Below are 18395 nucleotides of genomic sequence, written 5' to 3' on the forward strand. Positions count from 1 at the left end.
CACTGCACTGATTGGCTTGGTCGTCTGTAAGCTTAGGAGCATGGGTATGGGCTTCTGAGGCCAGAGGTTCTTGGGAGGAGGGTTGGAGTCCTATAGGCACTTCGGGGAGAGACGGACTCAAGGGCGGGCACAGTTGCAGGTGGAGAGCAGAGAACAGATGTGCAATGTCTGGGAATTGGTTTTACCTCTTGGCTGAAGTAGAGGCCTGCCCATCGCCAAGGGGGGGAAAGGAATCCCAGTGCAGACCATCATGGTGAAGTGACTCTGTGTCTTTAATGCCAGCGAGAGAATGAACTTGCTAACCAGCTGAGAGCAAGCAGGCAAGGAAGAAAAGCTTGCTTCTCCCATGTTCTTTGCAGGCTTCCAGTAAAAAGCCTGGTCCAGATTAGAAGTTGTTTTCTCTGCTGGAAAGATGTGGATTGAAGTTGTTTCTTTCGGCCTCAAGAACTGGATTAAAAGTATGACTACCACATCGCAGATTTAGACTAGAAATAGATCTTTCCTCTTCAGATTTAAAAATAATCCCTCACAGGTTGAAGTGCACAGGCAGCTTGTTTCTGCATTCTCTTGCAGAAGTCTCCCTTCCCCCACCCTTGGCCTCTCCCACAGCAAGCATGGTGGGGCATGCTGGCAGCAAGCCTCTGTGCTTTCCCTCAGAAGTTCTGCTTTCCTCAACCCCTGCTGCCCCCTGCAGCAAACTCGGGGATTCTTTGACCCTCCCTGGATGCTCTGTGAGGACTCAAGGAGCCACAAGTGGGAGCTTGAGTGAGATAAAGGACAAAACACCCCAGCTCCAGTGGTACTGAGACTAGCACTGTCCCTGATAACCAGCTGGGCTCTTCCCTGGTGCCTGTCCTTGGAAAAGGGAGATTAGGGTCCCCCTTTTAAATCATAGAAGAAAGGTAATCAGAGATCAGGGACAGCTATGGCCAGTCCTAAAACCAGTTCCTTGAGAGCCCCATAAAAGGTAATCCTTAAGTCAGAGGAATCCTCCCTCAGATAGAAATTTTACTTTCATTTTCGTGTACTGGGTATATCAGGCCCAGAGCTTGTGTCTGGTGTGTCTCAGATGTGCAGCTGGTGACTGGAACTACACAGCTAAGGACAGCTGGAACACATCCAAACGTGGCTGCAGGAAGATTCCTTGGTGAGTCGGGGACCATGCTTGTCCCACTTGCTCTGGAGGAGAAGGTTACAGTCCCATGGATGGGCGAGCTTAGGGAAGATGAATAATGGTCACAGGCTCAGCAGATGGAGGGCTGGGCTGGACTTTCAGTAAAGTGAGGTCTGCCTGCTCCTCTCTCCTCCTCTACCCTGTGCATAGAAGAGGACATGGAATCCCTCAGATGAGATCCCCACATTGCCTGGGCCTGACCCTCCTTGTAGGGCTGCCTAAGACATGATTAGAGGTCTCAGGCGGGAAGACAACTCTCTGTCTGTGCTCAGACATTTTAGATAGCTCCAAAACAGAAAGAGGAAGTGGAGGAGGCCTGAACACAGAGCCATCAACCACGCTGGCCTGGGCTGCTCTCCCTGATTAAAGAGAATGAGGCTTTGAGTAAGATGGACAGACAAACTCCTCGGTTTCAGCACAGCTTTGCTTGGCTATGCAGTGTGAGCACTGAGGAAAACTGAGGCACAACAGACAGTGACTATTCTGAGGTGCATCAAGGAGGCTGAACAGGTAGGTGAGAGGCAACATTCCTTGGTTCTCATCTAGCCTCTGCTTCCCCTGTGGTGGACAGAAAATGAAGCCAAGGCTGTCTTGTGTGTGGAGGGGAAGCAGGCAATGGATGGAGAATCGGCTCTGCACAGTTCCCAGGCCCATCACAGAGGTCTCATCTACATGAGGGCAGACTGTAGTGGAGTGGGCTCTCATGCAGCAAAGGGAGAAAGAAGTGTGAAATCCCCAGCGTTAGTCTTCCATCCAGAGACAGGGCTCTTGTTTCCTTTACCTCTCTGCTCTGAGCTCTGTGACATGGGGTTTGTCAGCCTTCGCTAGTCCTCTGTTTTGTCCCCTGATGGATGGAGCTAGAGTTGCTTGCCCTGCTGAGAGCCCCAAGAGGCTGATGTCCTCTTCTGGTGTCCTGGAAGGCATGCTTCAAGGGATAGACTCACCCCTGGAAGTCTACCATTGAGTCCCTCAGAGGCTACAAGTGTGAAGAGAGAACGGAGGACCAGTGTTGTGTTTTATAAAAGAAAGAGAAGAAGGGGTGTGTTTGGTGGATGTGCAGTCAGGTGTGGGGGAAGTGGGCTTGTCTGTGGGCCCATGCTGAGGCATCCCTTCCCTCTGAGGGACCAGCCACAGGAAGAAGGTATAGTGTAGAATAGTTTATTCAGGACCATAGGAAGCAGAGTTGAGAGAAAGGCAGAGAGAGAGCAAGCAGAGGAGTAGAGGAATAGAGGCCAGCCATGAGCACATGGAGAGAGAGGGGAGAGGGGAATGAGAGAGATGGGAATGAGGAGAGAGGGGGTAAGTGTAGGAACCCAAGAAGGAGCCCCCCACTCAAGTCTCCAGATGCGGGGTTACCCAAAGAAACAAAAGAGACCTCATTGTTGCAAAAGCACGAGGTAGCTTTAATGGTGGAGCTCTGGGTTGATACGTATCTCACGCAGGAGACAGAGGAATCGACCCTGAGACTCAAAAACTCGGGGTTTTTATAGGGTAGGGTTTAGGGGCTAGGAAGAATTGGCGCAGTTACATACGATTGGCCCATTCAAACATCAGCAACATGATTATGAGTCAGCAGAGACAATGCATCTGATTAATGTTTCAGCTTTTAACTATGCTCTCTATAGAAAGGGGGGTGAGCAGGAGGTGCTGGGCTGCCAGATGGTCAATGAGTCAGCCAAGATAGTCAGAACCTGCATTCCTTCCCTTATCTTTACAACCAGGTGACCTAGCTTCAAGATGGACTCGGGCATGCCCGGGGTTGTTCTGGCCTGTTCTGCTATGTTCTCAGCCCCAGGTTTCAAAGCTCACAAACAACTCTTTGGGCTATTTGACATGAATCACAGGTCTCAAGTTTTATTTCCTTTCATAAGGAGGCGGAGCAAGGGCAGGAGAGGAAGAGAGAGAGGAGGGGACAAGAAGTCACTTTTATAGTGAGTCAGGCCTACCATGGGTGTTGTCAGGTGTATTAGTCAGGGTTCTCTAGAGTCACAGAACTTATGGGTAGTCTCTATATAGTAAAGGAATTTGTTGATGACTTACAGTCTGCAGTCAAACTCCCAACAATGGTCAGCAGCAGCTGTGAATGGAAGTCCAAGGATCTAGCAGTTGCTCAGTCCCACATGGCAAGCAGGCAAAGGAGAGAGAGGGAGTCTTCCTTCTTCCAATATCCTTATGTAGGTCTCCAGCAGAAGGTGTAGCCCAGATTAAAATTGTGTGCCACCACACCTTTAACCCCAGATGATCTTGAACTCGGAAATCTCCCTGTCATAATCTTCTGGAATTCATAGCCACTATGCTTCAAGATCACCATACCAAGATCCAGGTCAGAAACTTGTATCTCCCAGCCTCCAGATTAGGATCACTGGTGAGCCTTCCAATTCTGGGTTGAGGTTTGTCTTAGTCAGGGTTTCTATTCCTGCACAAACATCATGACCAAGAAGCAAGTTGGGGAGGAAAGGGTTTATTCAGCTAACACTTCCATACTGCTGTTCATCACCTAAGGAAGTCAGGACTGGAACTCAAGCAGGTCAGAAAGCAGGAGCTGATGCAGAGGTAATGGAGGGATGTTCTTTACTGGCTTGCTTCTCCTGGCTTGTTCAGCCTGCTCTCTTATAGAACCCAAAACTGCCAGCCCAGAGATGGTCCCACCCACAAGGGGCCTTTCCCCCTTGATCACTAATTGAGAAAATGCCTTACAGTTGAATCTCATGGAGGCATTTCCTCAACTGAAGCTCCTTTCTCTGTGATAACTCCAGCTGTGTCAAGTTGATACAAAACTAGCCAGTACATAGTCCATCCCTGATATAGTCAAGTTGACAACCAGGAATAGCCACTACACCAGGTAACTGTTGGTCAGAGCCTAGACTAAATGCCAACAACCAGCGACCACAAGTCACTGGTTGGGAGGCAGGGAAGGCACTCCAGGGGAGGTCCAGGCTGGCCCAGCCCAGCAGGTGAGGTGAACAGGGGCAAATGGTACACACTTTAAGGTTATTAAACAAACAATGTGTGTTATGCTTCAAGAAGACTGAGAGTAGCTAGCGTTAAAAGTGGGAGAACCCCGACACCTCTAGCTGTCACCATGTGCCTCCACTGTCCTTGCAGCTGAGAGCTGATTAATGTCCCTCTGCTGCTGACAGGCTCTGAACACACTCATGGGCATTCCCTAGCTCTGAAGGGAAGGTAATCACAAGGGAACTTGAAGTCTGCACACAAACTGGTTGTCTTGTCTGTTTGCATCAGTAGGGATTGTGCCCAGGCTTTGTACACTGAGGGGCTTTCCAATACGGAACTGCAGCCCTCGCCACACACCGCAATCAGCACTAGTGATGTTTGATTTCAGTTGGATTTAGGGTCTGCGTGCGAAGCCTAAGCTTCCACCCTCAGCCTCTCTCTCCAGTGCTGAGGTTCCCCAATGTGCAGGTCAGATCAGCTGACTATTGAAGGCTGCTGTGCACTGTAAATCTAGAGAGAATGCCCATAGCTCATGAGTGCACTGACTGTGTGGGCTTAGGTTCACACAATTTATTTCATCCACAGGAGCCTCAGTCTGTGAATACATCAATGTTGATGCTCTGTGATCCTGTTGTTTGCTTCTTGAACTATCTTAGAGCTAATAATCTCCAGTAAAGATGTTTTTGTTGTTGTTGTTGTTTTTTGGGTTTTTTTCTGGGAAAGTTTTCTTTTATTGATGTTCACCGGACGATTTGAACCATCTGTAATGGGACCTGATGCCCTCTTGTGGTGTGTCTGAAGACAGTGTATTCACATCCATTAAATGAATGAATCAATCTTTTAAAAAAGAAGAAGATAAAAAGAAATTGCCTAAAGTTGAACATTCAGAGAAAGGGGCAGAGGACTGGATTTATCCAGAGCAGACTCAGGGACAGGGTCTGGCAGGACTCCAGCTCTGATGGGATGCAGGATCCTGAAGAAACACAGAGAGTGTGTGGGCTCTGGGGAGCACTGTGTCACTCATGAATTAACCAGTGTCACATAGCACAGGCCCTGATGCAGGTGAAGTGCCTCGGGCAAGAAGCCCCTCACAATCACATGGGGAGAGCAGGAGATGCTGATGTAGGTTCAAGAGAGTGGAAATTCATATCTAAAAGGTGGGGTGACATTCATAAAACTTCAGGTCAAGTCCCCTTTGTGGCAGTACTGTCAACTTTGCAAACCTTTACAGTCATTTCCTCCACATTACAATAAGGCTCATGAGAGTTCTCATCTCATAAATGATGCTGGTCCCTAATACGGTGTGAATGAGAAGCTCTGTGTCACAGACACAGAAATGATTTACTATTGTCATCAATTGCATGTTCCCATCTAGTAACTGGCAGAATATATCTTATTGTCTCTCCTGTGTGTAGATTATATATAATTTTTTTCTTCATGGCCATATCTCTAGCAGGTGAGATCCCCCATGGATACTAGCAGGACAGGAGGGCTCTGACAAGGCCAGGATGAGGGGAGAGGGGAGAGGGGAGAGCCAGATGACTGCTACCTCTAAGTAGAAGTGCAGGGCCCCTTGAAGGAGCATCTGACTGTCACCTTTACTTTACAGCTCACTTCTCTGCAGGGATCCATGGCAATGCATTATGGCTTTGTTTATTCATTTGTTTGTTCTCCTCCCTCCAGCCTGCAGACCTAGAGAGCAGTAAGAAAAAACCTGTCAAATTCTAATGGCTAGAGCTTGGTGCTCAACAGACCTCAAGCAAGGTAAATGAATTTCTCTTTCTCTGTGTGTTTCCATCTCACAAGGGTTCCAATGGAAGAGGAGATGCCATAACTTTTCCTTGTTCCTAACCAGGTCCCTTTGATCTTAGTGACCCACCCATGTGTGGTCATTTTGCATATCTTGAGTGTGCAATACTCACAGGGGCTCAGGCATTTGAACGCTTGGACTCCAGGTGGTGCTGCTATTTGAGGAGGTTATAGAACTCACAGGACATGGAGCCTCCGTGGAGGACGTCCATCCCTAGGGGTGGGACTTTAGCATGTATTGCCCTGCTGTGTGTGGTGTGCATACTTCGTAGCTCTGGAGAGGCTGCAGTAGGTGTATTATTATGAATTCGAGGCCATCCAGGTCTACGTGAGGAGTTCCAGACCAACCAGGGTTACATAATGAGACCCTGTCTCAAAAATACAATAGAATAAAATAAAATAAAGCTAAATAAAGAAAGGCTTGACAGTCTTGCCTCCTTCCAGTACATTCTATACTTCTTAATGGCTGTTGAGATGTGATCCCTCAGTTTGCAGCCCTTGCTTCTCTCTCTTCACTACCACTGTGGAGCTCTGGGAAAACATGATATTCTCTCTATCTCCTCTCTATCTGTACACACACACACACACACACACACACATACACACACACAAATAGTAAACAATATTTAATTGGACCTGGCTTACAGGTTCCATTATCATCAAGGCAGGAGCATGGCAGCATCCAGGGAGGCATGGCTCAGGAGGAGCTAAGAGTTCTATATCTTCATCCAAAGGAAGCCAAGGAGCAGACTGTCTTCCAGGAAGCCAGGAGGAAGGTCTCAAAGCCCACCCCATCATTTACACACTTCCTTCAACAAGGCTACACCTACTCCAACAAGACCACACCCCCTAATAGTGCCACTCCTTGGGCCACTACAACTCCTTTTATATAGAAAGAGAACAGGGAGGGGGAGGGGGAATACACATCTATGTGAGGAATGTGAGAGACTTTGGAACTTTGGACTAGAAATGCAGTTGAATACTGTCAGCAGAGCACAAAGGGCTGATGTAGCAGGCCCCTGGAAGGCAGTCCTGCTGCACAGTGCAGAGGGGTGAAGACTGGACATGAGATTTCACAAGGATACAAGGATTTTATTCACGACTCAGCAAGAGGTCAGTCCCATGATATGTTGACAAAGAGCCTAGGTATTTCCTACCCATATTTAAGAACTCACAGAAGGCTAATTTCAAAGCAATGGATTGATTTCTTTGGTGGGGAAAAGGTCAGTACAGCACAACGTTGACTGCAGATACTTATTCCCAGCGACTCCGTGCTCTTTATTCTACATGGAAAAGAGCAAGTGGGACAGGAAGAAATGCTGAATGCTTCATGATTTTCATTTGGACCTAGGAAGCCCAATGTCTCAGAGTAGCTATGACAGTGGAGGACATTAAGGAACTAAAGGAAGGCTCCTGCCCTGCAGGTGACAGTGAGAGGGTGCAGTCTGGTCAAGACCAGCTAGGCTCTAGCTTAGCTGTGAAGGGAGAAAAATCCCAATCTTTCTTGCTCCTTGACAGGAATTGCTTCAGTGTTCAAAGCTGCTGTTGATAGGGTTGAATGTGACAAGGATCCATCCCAAGCTGGCAGCCAAACCTGGCAGTGCTGTCTGTGCATTAATGGCTCTAGAGTCACAAAATATGCAATAGTTCAAGCGGGCATGCGTGCTTTTTCATTGGTTACAGAGAGCCCTGAGTCCTTCCCATGTTCAATATACATTGATATACATTCTGTCTTTGTTACAAATTCTACTACTGACACAATGAGGTAATAGAGAGCCTACTAGCGCTTCAAAGTCACATTTGAAGGCACTGGCACCACAGTGTTGACATGTAATGGCTCATGATGGTTCAAAATCAATGGACATCAACAAGTGGCCTGTCATTTCTCAGCAATGGACACCGATGCCTGTGATGAACATATAGAAAGTTGATGCCAGTGAGCACCACTTCCTGGTGTGTGGAGGGAGCAGGGTCACTCCTCTGCTCATGATGTCCCCTCTGCATGTGTGGGGCAGGGTCACAGTAAACAAATGGAAGAAAGAGGAGGCAGACACACAGGGCCAGGTGTGTACATGTGAAAGACAAAGAAAAGACAGATAGATGACAGAAGACAGACAGCAGGAATCTCATTGCCATGAGGACCTCAGTCCCACTGAATAGTATCTTATATTTATGGTATCGTTTGGTCTTCATTACTTAACTTCTGTAAAGTTCCTGTTTCCAAACATGCTTGCTGAGCCTAAGAACCTTTACATATGCATTTGGGGGTCATAATGGAACCTGCAACGCTGGATTTTCCTGTCTTGTGTGAAGAATCTTTTAGATCAATTTTTAAATGACGTATTAATTTCTTCTTGTCAGGTATCTCCTATGCCTGAGGTTCTCCCTCCATCTCTAGTGTCCCGATGCTGATCCCTGTGTCTGTTGTTCCTGTTCTCTCCTTGGGCTTTCCATCTTTAGGATTCCTTCAGTTTGTGTTTTCTATATTGTTTCTGTTTTGATTTTCTGGTCTTGAACAGTTTATTTATTTCCTTTACTTTTTAAATTGTATTTCCCTGTATTCCTTTAAGAGACTTATTTGTTTCCTCTTTAAAGACCTCTACGTGTTTGGTTGTATTTTCCTATATTACTTTAAGAGATTTATCATGTCCTCTTTAAAGACCTCTATCATCTTCATAAAATTAGATTTGAGATCTTTTTTCTCTTTTTGCTTGTGCTAGGGTATCCAGACCTTGCTGTAGTAGGACAGCTGTGCTCTGAAGGTGTCATATGGCCCTGGCTTTGTTGATTGTGTTCTTGCTCTGGCCTTAAGCCACCTGGTTGTTCCTGGGTTTTCCTGATGTAGTAGTTATTGAAAGCTGGATGTAACCTCAAGGTTCTTGGTGCAGCAGTATTCTGCTGGGTAACCTTGGGTTGGACAATGGAACTCGGGGGTCTGTGATAGTCTCCCAGCAATTGGGACTGGGAGGCAGGGGGAAGCAGACAAAGACATGGTGGGACAATGTACATAGGAGAAGGGGAATATCACAGAGGTTGGGGAACCTGGGCATGCCTCAGAGGACTTGGTGGGCAAGGAAATGGGTACAGGAAAGGACTCTAACCTGTATGCTTCCAGATTAGCAGGTCTGATGAAGGTGAGTGGAAAGATGGACAGACAATTGAGGTTCATGGAACCCCATACTGTCATCTGACCTCATTATTTTCCTGGTAAATAGGAGTGGCTCGAAGTCTTGATGGAGTCGCTGATATTGTCACGGAAAAATTCTTGAAAACAGATCTGAGGAACCTGATAACTGAAGATGGAGCCTGGAAGGCATTTGAGAAAGCAGCAGAATTGTCAAGGTGACCTGCAGTGTGCAATCAGTGCTTTCCCCCAGACCAGGAGAATGAGGGTTATTTTCTGGTCAGGCATACACACTCTAGGCAGTCCCAGCCATTGGCCAACTCATTCTAAACTATCCAAGAGGAGTGTTTACAACATGTTATTCCTTGTGGAAATCACCTTAGGTTGTTTGAAGATGTTGCTCAAGGTGTCAGGGCGATTTCTGCCATGCACTAGTTATGTGACCTTGACAAGTTACCATTTCCTGATTTCCATTACCATGAAACTGTAGTGTGAGAAGATAGGATCATCCATGTAGGGTTCTCAGCAAAGGGCAGGCACACAGTGGAGTTCTCAGTATGGGGCCAGCACACAGTAGGTCCTCCTGAAAGTCAGCTTTGCAAAATAATTTTGAAAGTGAGAAGAGACAAGGTCCAAGGGTCTTCTGTAGGACTGAGATATCAAGGATGTATTTTGAGACATGTGAGGAAAATATACACTGAACTAGCCATCTTCCAAGTTCTGTCTCAGTCCTTTCCTCTCATCTGGGGAGCTGTAACATCAGGATCTTTCTGTGGGCTGAGGAGGCAGAGAGCTCACGGAGCAGAGCCACAGAGCTGGGTTGGACCCTGACTGTCCTCGCTCAAATCTATAGCCCCATGCTATTTCACAAGAATGAGAGTTCAGTCTAATGGTATGTGGTGACAGTCTGGGATAAGCAACAGATCAGCATGGCAGATCAAGTGCCAGCATCCTTCCCAAAGCCCAGAGAGACCAGGACCAGGGTCACAGCCATGGTTCAGGAGAGACTGTGAGTGACCCTGGGATGGAGGTGTTGGTAGCAGGCTAGACCAGCTGGGCTGGAAGGAGAGGGAGAGTTGGAGGCACAGAGAGAAGGACGGTCAGAGACCCAGCAGAAGACACGTAAGAGGGAGAAGGGGCATTTCCCCTGCTCTGATCTGATGCCTCATGTGTGGGTAGGGCTTTTCATGTGTCTGCCCTCCATATACTGTCTGTAAAGACAGCAGAGTTCTTAGGAGTTATTTGGATATTTCTTCTGTTCTACACAGAGCTCCCTGAATATCAGGAAGATCACATGGCTACAGACAACTCCTAAAGTCAGTGTGTTTGGAGGATGATTAACATAAGTCGAGAATCTGAGGAGACACCCTGTCAACACACCAGAGGAAAATGCTTTCCCTTTTGTCTTAAACAAATTCAGGGCATTTCTGTCCTTTCAATTACTACTGATGATGTCCAGGCCCCTTGCATCTTTGCACATGGCCTTGTGGTGTTCCAAAGAGACACTGACATTAGCTATGCTGTCTGTTAGCCTGGTGATCTCTGTCTCCAGGAATCTGCCATATTGAGAGTCAGGAACTAGTGAGGATTGGCAGTCAGTGTGGAGCCAAGATTGGTAGCAGCTGTCCTGTCCCAGTCACCTCAGGCTGCCACTGTCCTTGTGAGCTTCAGCCTGGAAGGGGACAACTTTGGGCTTCTGTAGAGAGCAGGCAGCAGGCCAAAGAATCTGGAGGGTCTCATGGATCTAAAGGGATTGGCTTGGGTTTTATTTTTAAATTCTCAGAAACAACTAAATGACAATATCTGAGAAAAGAGTCTCAGTGAGCCTTCCTTCTCAATTTGACACCAGCAATGACTGAAAGACTACTCTAAGCCAACTATAGGATTGGGAAAATTTAAAATCAAGTCAGAAGTCACATAGCACAGGGGGTTAAAGTGAGCCAATGAAGACAGGCACCAGTCACATTTGAAGAGCTTCAGGCCTCAGATTTTCTGTCCTCGGGATGAGGTATCCTGCATTGAATGTGTGATGATTCCAATCACACCTGCACACCTAAGGCCCACCCTAGGAAAAATATTCATCCTGGAACAGCCTCCAGCAGTCAGGAGGACACTGCTCAAGACTGTTGTCCCAGGAGAGAGAGATGGAGCCACTCTGCACACACAAGGGTTGGGTACTTAGGGCCAGCTTGTAGATAGAGCAAATGACAGCCCATCCCTTACAGGGATACCAAGAACATATCAAGTCAAGGGACCTTAAGGGGATCTTCCTAAGGTCAATGGCTGAGGCTTCCAGCTCCTCTGAAGGTCAGAAATGGCACCAAATTCCCCATCACACCCATGTCTTCAAGATTGAGCATTTTTATAGGAAATTCTTGGTATAGTGTATCTCAGACACATCATTTCCCCACTTGGAATACTTAGGGATGTTTAATGGAGTATCTTGCAGATGGGACCCAAATCTAACACTAATGCTGACGCTGTGTGCAGCAGATGCGGGTGATCTGTGCAAAACTTTAAATCAAGTGTGCTGTCACTGAGTACTGTCCCATGAGGCCATCTGTGGAGCTTTTTAGATGGAGGAATACACTCGAGCATGCTCAGTCTGTATGTCCTGCTGCAGGGCTCCCCAGGCAAGCTCAGGCATTCCTTCAGGCTGGATGCTGCAGGAATGTAGAGGACTTCCCAGCATCCAAAGGGAGAAGGGAGACTCTTGGGAAAGATGCATCCATCACAACACACACAGTTCTCTGAGGTAATGAGTGTTCGCTCTGATCCCACATCCCTGTGCTCATCACAGGGTTCCCTTGGGTAGTGATGGCACTGACCTTGAGTGGCGGCATTTCTTCAAGTGCCTTTCACTATGGTGTCTTGACTGTACCATGCACACTGTGGCCTATGGAGTAAGGATGGTGAGAGTCTAGGATGAACCAAATGTTCACAGTAGAATGGAAAATTTTGGATCTCTGTAAAACTGTTTCCAGTTGTGTTTGTAGCATAAAGTTAAAGGCTGAACAAGCCTTTATCTTAAAACAAAACAAAACAAAACAAAACAAAACAAAACAAAACAAAACAAAACAACCAAGCTGTTTTCCTCATGCACTTGGCTTCTGTCACAGCGAGGAGGGAGCTGCACTTCGTGATGCTCTGAAGGAGAGTTTAGCACAGGAGCTCTCAGATGGAAATGATGGACCTGAAAGGAAGCAGCAGAAAGAGCGGTTTCTGCGAGAGTTTCCTGAGTTGAAGAAGAAACTTGAGGACCACATCAGGAAGCTCCGAGAACTGGCTGATCATCTTGACCAGGTGCACAAGGACTGCACCATCTCCAATGTGGTGTCCACCTCTGCTAGTGCTATCTCTGGAGCCATGGGCCTCCTTGCTTTGGGTCTGGTACCCTTAACAGAAGGGGCCAGTCTGTTACTCTCAGCAGCCTCTGTGGGTCTGGGAGAGACAGCATCCGTGACTGGTCTTACTACCACCGTTGTGGAAGAATCAATGAGACGGTCAGATGAATCTGAAGCCAGTCGCCTGGTTAGAGCCAGCATGAATGTATTTAAAGAGATTGTAGAGATCATGTCTAAGATCACATTCAAGGTTTTATTTACAGTTATGGGATTAGTCCCTACAGTCAAAATCCTCAGGGATCACATCCGAGCCATGAGGAGAGCGGGAGTCATCATTTTCCCTAGAGAAGAGGCCAGGAACCTCACATCCACTGAAAGAAGCTCTGTGCTGGCTGTTTTCCCAATGACCAGAGGAGTCAAGATTAGAACAGCAGGGTTTACAAGTTTGTCCCTTGTGTGGGATGTGTATGACCTTGTGAAGCAATCAAAAGATCTGTATAATGGGGCAAAAACAGAGTCAGCTGGAGCACTGCGGGAACTGGCTCACAAGCTGGAGGAGAAGCTGCAGGTATTCGAGCAGATATATAAGGTTCTGCAGTCAGACCTGCCTCACTGACCCCGTCCTCTAAGCAGCTAAGAGTTCAGAGGAGATGATGTGTAAAGGGGTGGGACCTTTTTTTTTTTAAGCGTTAATGTCAGAAGTTTCTGTTTGTTTGTTTGTTTGTTTGTTTGTTTGTTTTTCCAAAAAGATCACACAAAAGTTGGTAAAAAGGGAGAAGGTTAAGTGTCTTACATGAAACCTGGGTTAAAGGCAGAGCAACCTAAAGAAATGGTGGCTGGAGAGAACCGCAGGGACAGGGGGAGTGGAAATTGCATCCCAGGCTTGCACAGAGACACACACCAATGCAACCACATGTTATAACAAGGGAAACAGTCTGAGGTCAAGTCCATGGAGGAGATTGTTGTGGAGTTTGAATTTCTCTGGCTGAGCAGAGTGAGGTCAATGTAGATGGCCAGAGATCCCAGGAGAAGAGGAACCTGGAGTCTTAAAGGGGATCCGACTTCCGGCAGAGTGGAGACCCTGCAGACAAGTCAGCACTCATCACTATAACAACACCTGCTGCATCTGAACATCTGTGGGGTCTCCTCAAGGTCTTGTGCTGGACTTGCTAATGCTTAGCTGTCTGAGAAGTGATATTGCTTTAGTGGGTTTGCTTTGCTGCACTTTTTTCATAGATTTTTTTGGGGTGTTGGGGAGCAGATTAAAATTAGGGAAGCAGAAAGTACTTTTTATAATTTTTTTTTTTTATTGGCTTTATCATGTAGCTGGCCTGGAATTTCTAGGTAGACCAGAAACTTGTGATGGCTTAACTGGGTGGGATCAGGTCCTGAGATAACAATTCCCTCACTTTCTGGTATTCCTCTTGAAATATAAACCTTGTTTGATTTTTGTTTGTTTGTTTGTTTGTTTAACTATTCCTTTTCCCCTACTGACTTAATAGTGCAGCTGCCTCTGTTTTTTTCAGGTCTATGAAGCCCCTCCTAAAAGTCATGTTGCATCCTTATATTTTGTAGAATTGAGAAACATTCTTGAACTCATGTTTTCAGAGTTCTTTCCCACAGCCTTAAGGTGGTCCTGTGAATCTCAGCATTTACCATTTTGCTGAGGAACATTAGACACACCCTCCCGGACTTGTGCTGTTTCTAATTATCATGGAGTCCTTAATGTTGGCAGGAAGAACATTTCATGAAAGAGGAAGTTCAAGTAAAATATATGCACTATTATTCAACCAAGCCTTATGCCTAGTAATTGTCAACCCTCCTGGAGGCCTAAACCCTATTGGCTCTGCTCCAGTGGTGGAAGCATGTCAGACTGTCCCTTCCTTAGTGGCCATGCTGGCTACTTCCTACTTCGCTTGTTCCTTAGCTATTATTACCCTAGTTCTGTCTCAGGGTACCAGAGCTCTTCCTGGTGCCTATAGACTACAGTTTGTCTGTCTGCTTCCTTATGGTTGGCTGGACCATTTTTTTTCCCAAGTTTTGTATAAAGTACGCTACTTGGGATGCCACAGTACCTCTATGAAAACACTCTTCTGTCTCCCTGCTGGAGATGTGTGGTAATGTGGAACACCCCTGGGCACTAGAGAAAGAAGTGTCACAGTTGGTCCTGATTACCAGCACTGGACTGTTTTATGGATCCTGCCATGTGCCTCCTGACAAAAGCGATTTAGGTATGCGGGGGCAGGGGGGAAGGGAGCAAGGGTAGGAGAGAGAAGTATGATGGGAAAGCTTGACATCCAGGGCTGAGAGGAACAAGGCAAGGAAAGAAGTAGCAAATAAGGACCTTAAGTGGGAGGGAGGGAGAAGAAGGAGTTTTATGGTGTGGGAGGAGCCCAGTTTAAGGCCTAGATCTAGAAGGTTCTTGTGTTTGAGTGAAGGGTGATGAACCCTTGCCCCTGAAGCTGCTGATTAAGGAGTCAGTTCCTGGGCCCAACCTTACTCTTCCATAGCCATAACCAGTAGAGAGGCCCCTTGCCTTGGCAGATGGAAAGAAAACATGATCAGCTGGAGACATGGCCATGAGAAGGGATTGAATCTGCTCAGGAGAGATGAGAAGCAAGGTTCTGCCCCCTGAGGTGGGAACTGTGTGTAGCCATGATGATCGGTGACATCATCTGAAGGAGTATGGAGCATGAGTCTACCTGCTGTGTTAGGGCCCATAACTCTGTGAAGAGAAGAAACCCTGAGACTTACACTTGCTCTGTCCAGTATTGAGATGACACCTTATTATACATCAAGAAGGTCCTGGTGCATGGGACATGCTCTGAGCCTTCCCAGCCTCCTACTGTGTGCTACATAAATGTCTATAGGAGTAAACCATGTAATCTTAGTTCACTTATTATGCTTTTAAAAGATAATAATATTAAAAGTTTTAAGAACTTTTTGCTGTTACAGAGACAATCAGCTACCCACACTTGCAGTGTTGCCTTTGATTTACTGATTAAAGGGAACATAGTGCTGAATATTTGACTGTTCGACGTGTCTTTCTGTGACCTACACAGATCCCCTCCACACCCAAGCACAGGCCAACCTGTCTTCCTCCTTAATCCCTCATAGGCTGGGCAGAGAACAGCAAAGGCCCAGACGAAGCAAGCCTGCCACCTGCCTACCCAGCCTGCTTCACCGAATCCTCCACAAGACTCAGGTTCTCCATGAGTTTATACAGGCTACTGCTCAGAGACACAGTGTGTCATGAATTCTGGGTACCTTGAGTCTCACAAGTCATTAATCGTCACAAATAATTTTGGTAGGAAAGGTTTGGCTACCTCAGGGTCCAGGTCCAACCTCAGGGTGCACAGGGCACATGACTGGCAGGGTCTGGAGAGTGTTGAACCACAACAGTCACCTTCCCCTCTGAGCCTGCTACCTAGGTCTCCGGCATTCTGGCACTTGAGCAGAGCCCTGGGAAGCTTGGTGATGTCCTGTGAGAGGACTTTATCCTTCCTTGTGGTTATTGAAAAGAAAAGAATTGGCTCAGGACCCCCAAGACCAACTCTCTGCACAGCGGAGATTTATTTGTCTTACGGGGATGGAGGGCAGGGATAAGAGATAAAAGAAGGACACAGAGGATGAGGGAGAATGGGAAAGGAAACAAAGAAGAGGGGGAGGTGTGTTTGTCCCACAATGAGACAATGGACTATCTCTGGACAGTGAGGAGAAAGAAAGGGGCAAATGGTGGTTTATAAAGGTGTAGGGGGAAAGCCTGTGTTAGCATGAGGTGTTTAATTTTGATTGGGCATGTTAATTAGGTGAGCCAAGGGAAGATTTTGATTGCTGGACTTCAATACTTTGATAGCTGGACCTTGACTGTCAGCCTCAAGAGGAGGGATTTCCTGTCTAAGGGAACAGACCCTGAGTAATTGATTCAGAATGCAATTTAATGGTTTTTAGCAAGAAGAGTTTATTGGGGAGACAGGCAAGGACTGACAGAGCCAGGCTTACTATGCTCAAGCTGGTCAGAGTCCCTTGCAGAGAGGGAGAGAGGAACACCCAGAGCACAACATGGTTGCAGGTCTGGACTGTATCCTGGGCTGATGTCTGACCTTGATCACCTTTGTCTTCAAGAGTTGCAGAGAGGGTGAGCAGGTAGGGGAGCTTAAGAGGCCCCGAATGTACAAAGAAATCTTCCCGTGGCTGAGCTAGAAGGGAACACAGCTGTCCTTCCTGTGTGCATCGTTTCATTAAGTGCACACCAGGATCCCTGTAAGAAGCAGCTGCCTGTCTGTTATACTCAGCAAATAGAATTGAAAGTCCCACCTTCCTGAGCAAAGTCAGAGTGACACAACAGAATGGCCACCTCTAGGGAACCACCACATCCCAACCCCCTGGGTGACCCACATGAAGGAACAACCTTAGATCCACATCTCAAGTCGTTCTTTGTTCATGACACTTTGCCTTTCTCTGTGGACCAAGGAAGAAAGACATGCATCACAGATTGAGGGACACTCCATAGATCACCCCCCCCAAATGACTCTGATCTGCCCACTCACAATGTCCAGCAGGAAAATTCTTCCTTCTCCTGGATTACCACTGCTCCTCCTCATCCTGGGATCTCTTGTGCAGACAGTGGTGCTGTTGTGTCCACCATGTCTGGCACCTGGATTTCTGCCTACACGGCTTCTTCTGCCTCAAGCTCCTGTTTTGCATCTGGAATCACCATGTATTGCTTCCTCTAAGATGCCTCCACAACACAGTCCTCTGGCCCATTCTTGTCTCTTACAGTACTTGGGGTCAAATTCCAACTTCTGACCAAAGTCTCCTGTCCATAAGCTCACGTAGCTCAATGGCTGTGGAGTACTTCTGCGTTGCTCCAGGCAGAAGCAACTTTATGCAAGGCTGAACCCTAGAAATAGATTAGCTGTGGGAGCGGATATGCTGAGAGGTAAGGTCTCTCTTTCCACAGCTCAGGGACCAATCGAGACTCAAGCCAAGATTCCCTCTGACTTCCACAGGCCTGCATACATGAGTCACACAGACAGAGATGCCGATAACAAGTACACATAAAGTAAAAATGAATGACTATTCACAAAATCATTTATGAAAAATAATAAATTGGACTGGCTATGGCAGTGTGCTTGCTAGCATGTTTTGCTTTCTGTCACTCCTTAAAAAAGGATTGCATTGCTGAGCTACCTTCTCCTTGGTCTCCTGTTTCTTTGTAAGCACAAAGGCTACCCTTGGTTGTTAACTGTTTGCTGAAAGCAGCCAACAATTTGATAACAAGCTTGAAAATAAATATCCACTATTAATGTTGGAAGCATCATGTGGCTGGAGTCTGTGGCATTTTTCCAGTTCTGTATCCTCTCCTGGGTCACTGGCGAGAGAGGAAAGTCAATGTCCTCCTTTGTGTGGGGGTTTGAATGAGAATGGCCCACACTGGCTGAGGTTTGAATTTCTGGTCCCAGTTAGAGGCACTGTTTGGGAAATATTAGGAGGTGTGGCCTTATTGAAGGAGGCGTGTCACTGGGGAAAGGTGTTAGAAGTTTCAAAAGTTTATGACAGTCCCAATCGCGCTCTCTCTCTCTCTCTCTCTCTCTCTCTCTCTCTCTCTCTCTCTCTCTCTCTCTCTCTCTCTGTTTGGATCAGATATGAGCTCTCAATTACATCACCTGCATCATGCTTGCCTGCTGCCATGCTCCCTGATGATGGCAATGGACAAACCTTCTGAAAGTGTCAGCAAGTCCCCAATTAATTCTTAATTCTTTTGTAAGGCCTTATTCATGGTGTCTTCTCACAGCAATAGAACAGTAGCTAAAGCTCCTTGTAAAACCCCTAAAATTTTATGTACAAAATGATCCCTCATTCTTGTCTGATACTCTGCATGTACTATTTAATACATAAGGAACAAAGGCTTTACTTACGGACACACAGACATCAGAGAAGGGACAACAGACAGAGGCAGTTGTAAGATACACAGAGAGAAGTAGAT

General features: G+C 46.8%; 1 protein-coding gene across 1 annotated transcript; it reads left to right on the forward strand.

The window, feature by feature from the left end:
• The first annotated feature begins 1043 nt into the window (after positions 1 to 1043).
• On the forward strand, positions 1044 to 17889 carry LOC110310866 (apolipoprotein L3-like). The gene is made up of 4 exons (XM_029469999.2): positions 1044 to 1147; positions 5813 to 5893; positions 9154 to 9280; positions 12182 to 17889. The coding sequence occupies exons 2-4, from the start codon at positions 5857 to 5859 to the stop codon at positions 13020 to 13022; spliced, it is 1005 nt and encodes a 334-aa protein (XP_029325859.1). The 5' UTR covers positions 1044 to 1147; positions 5813 to 5856; the 3' UTR covers positions 13023 to 17889.
• Positions 17890 to 18395: the final 506 nt, after the last annotated feature.

Source organism: Mus caroli, unplaced genomic scaffold (genome assembly GCF_978045245.1).
Source record: "Mus caroli unplaced genomic scaffold, Mus_caroli_1 scaffold_16, whole genome shotgun sequence".
Classification (NCBI taxonomy): domain Eukaryota; kingdom Metazoa; phylum Chordata; class Mammalia; order Rodentia; family Muridae; genus Mus; species Mus caroli.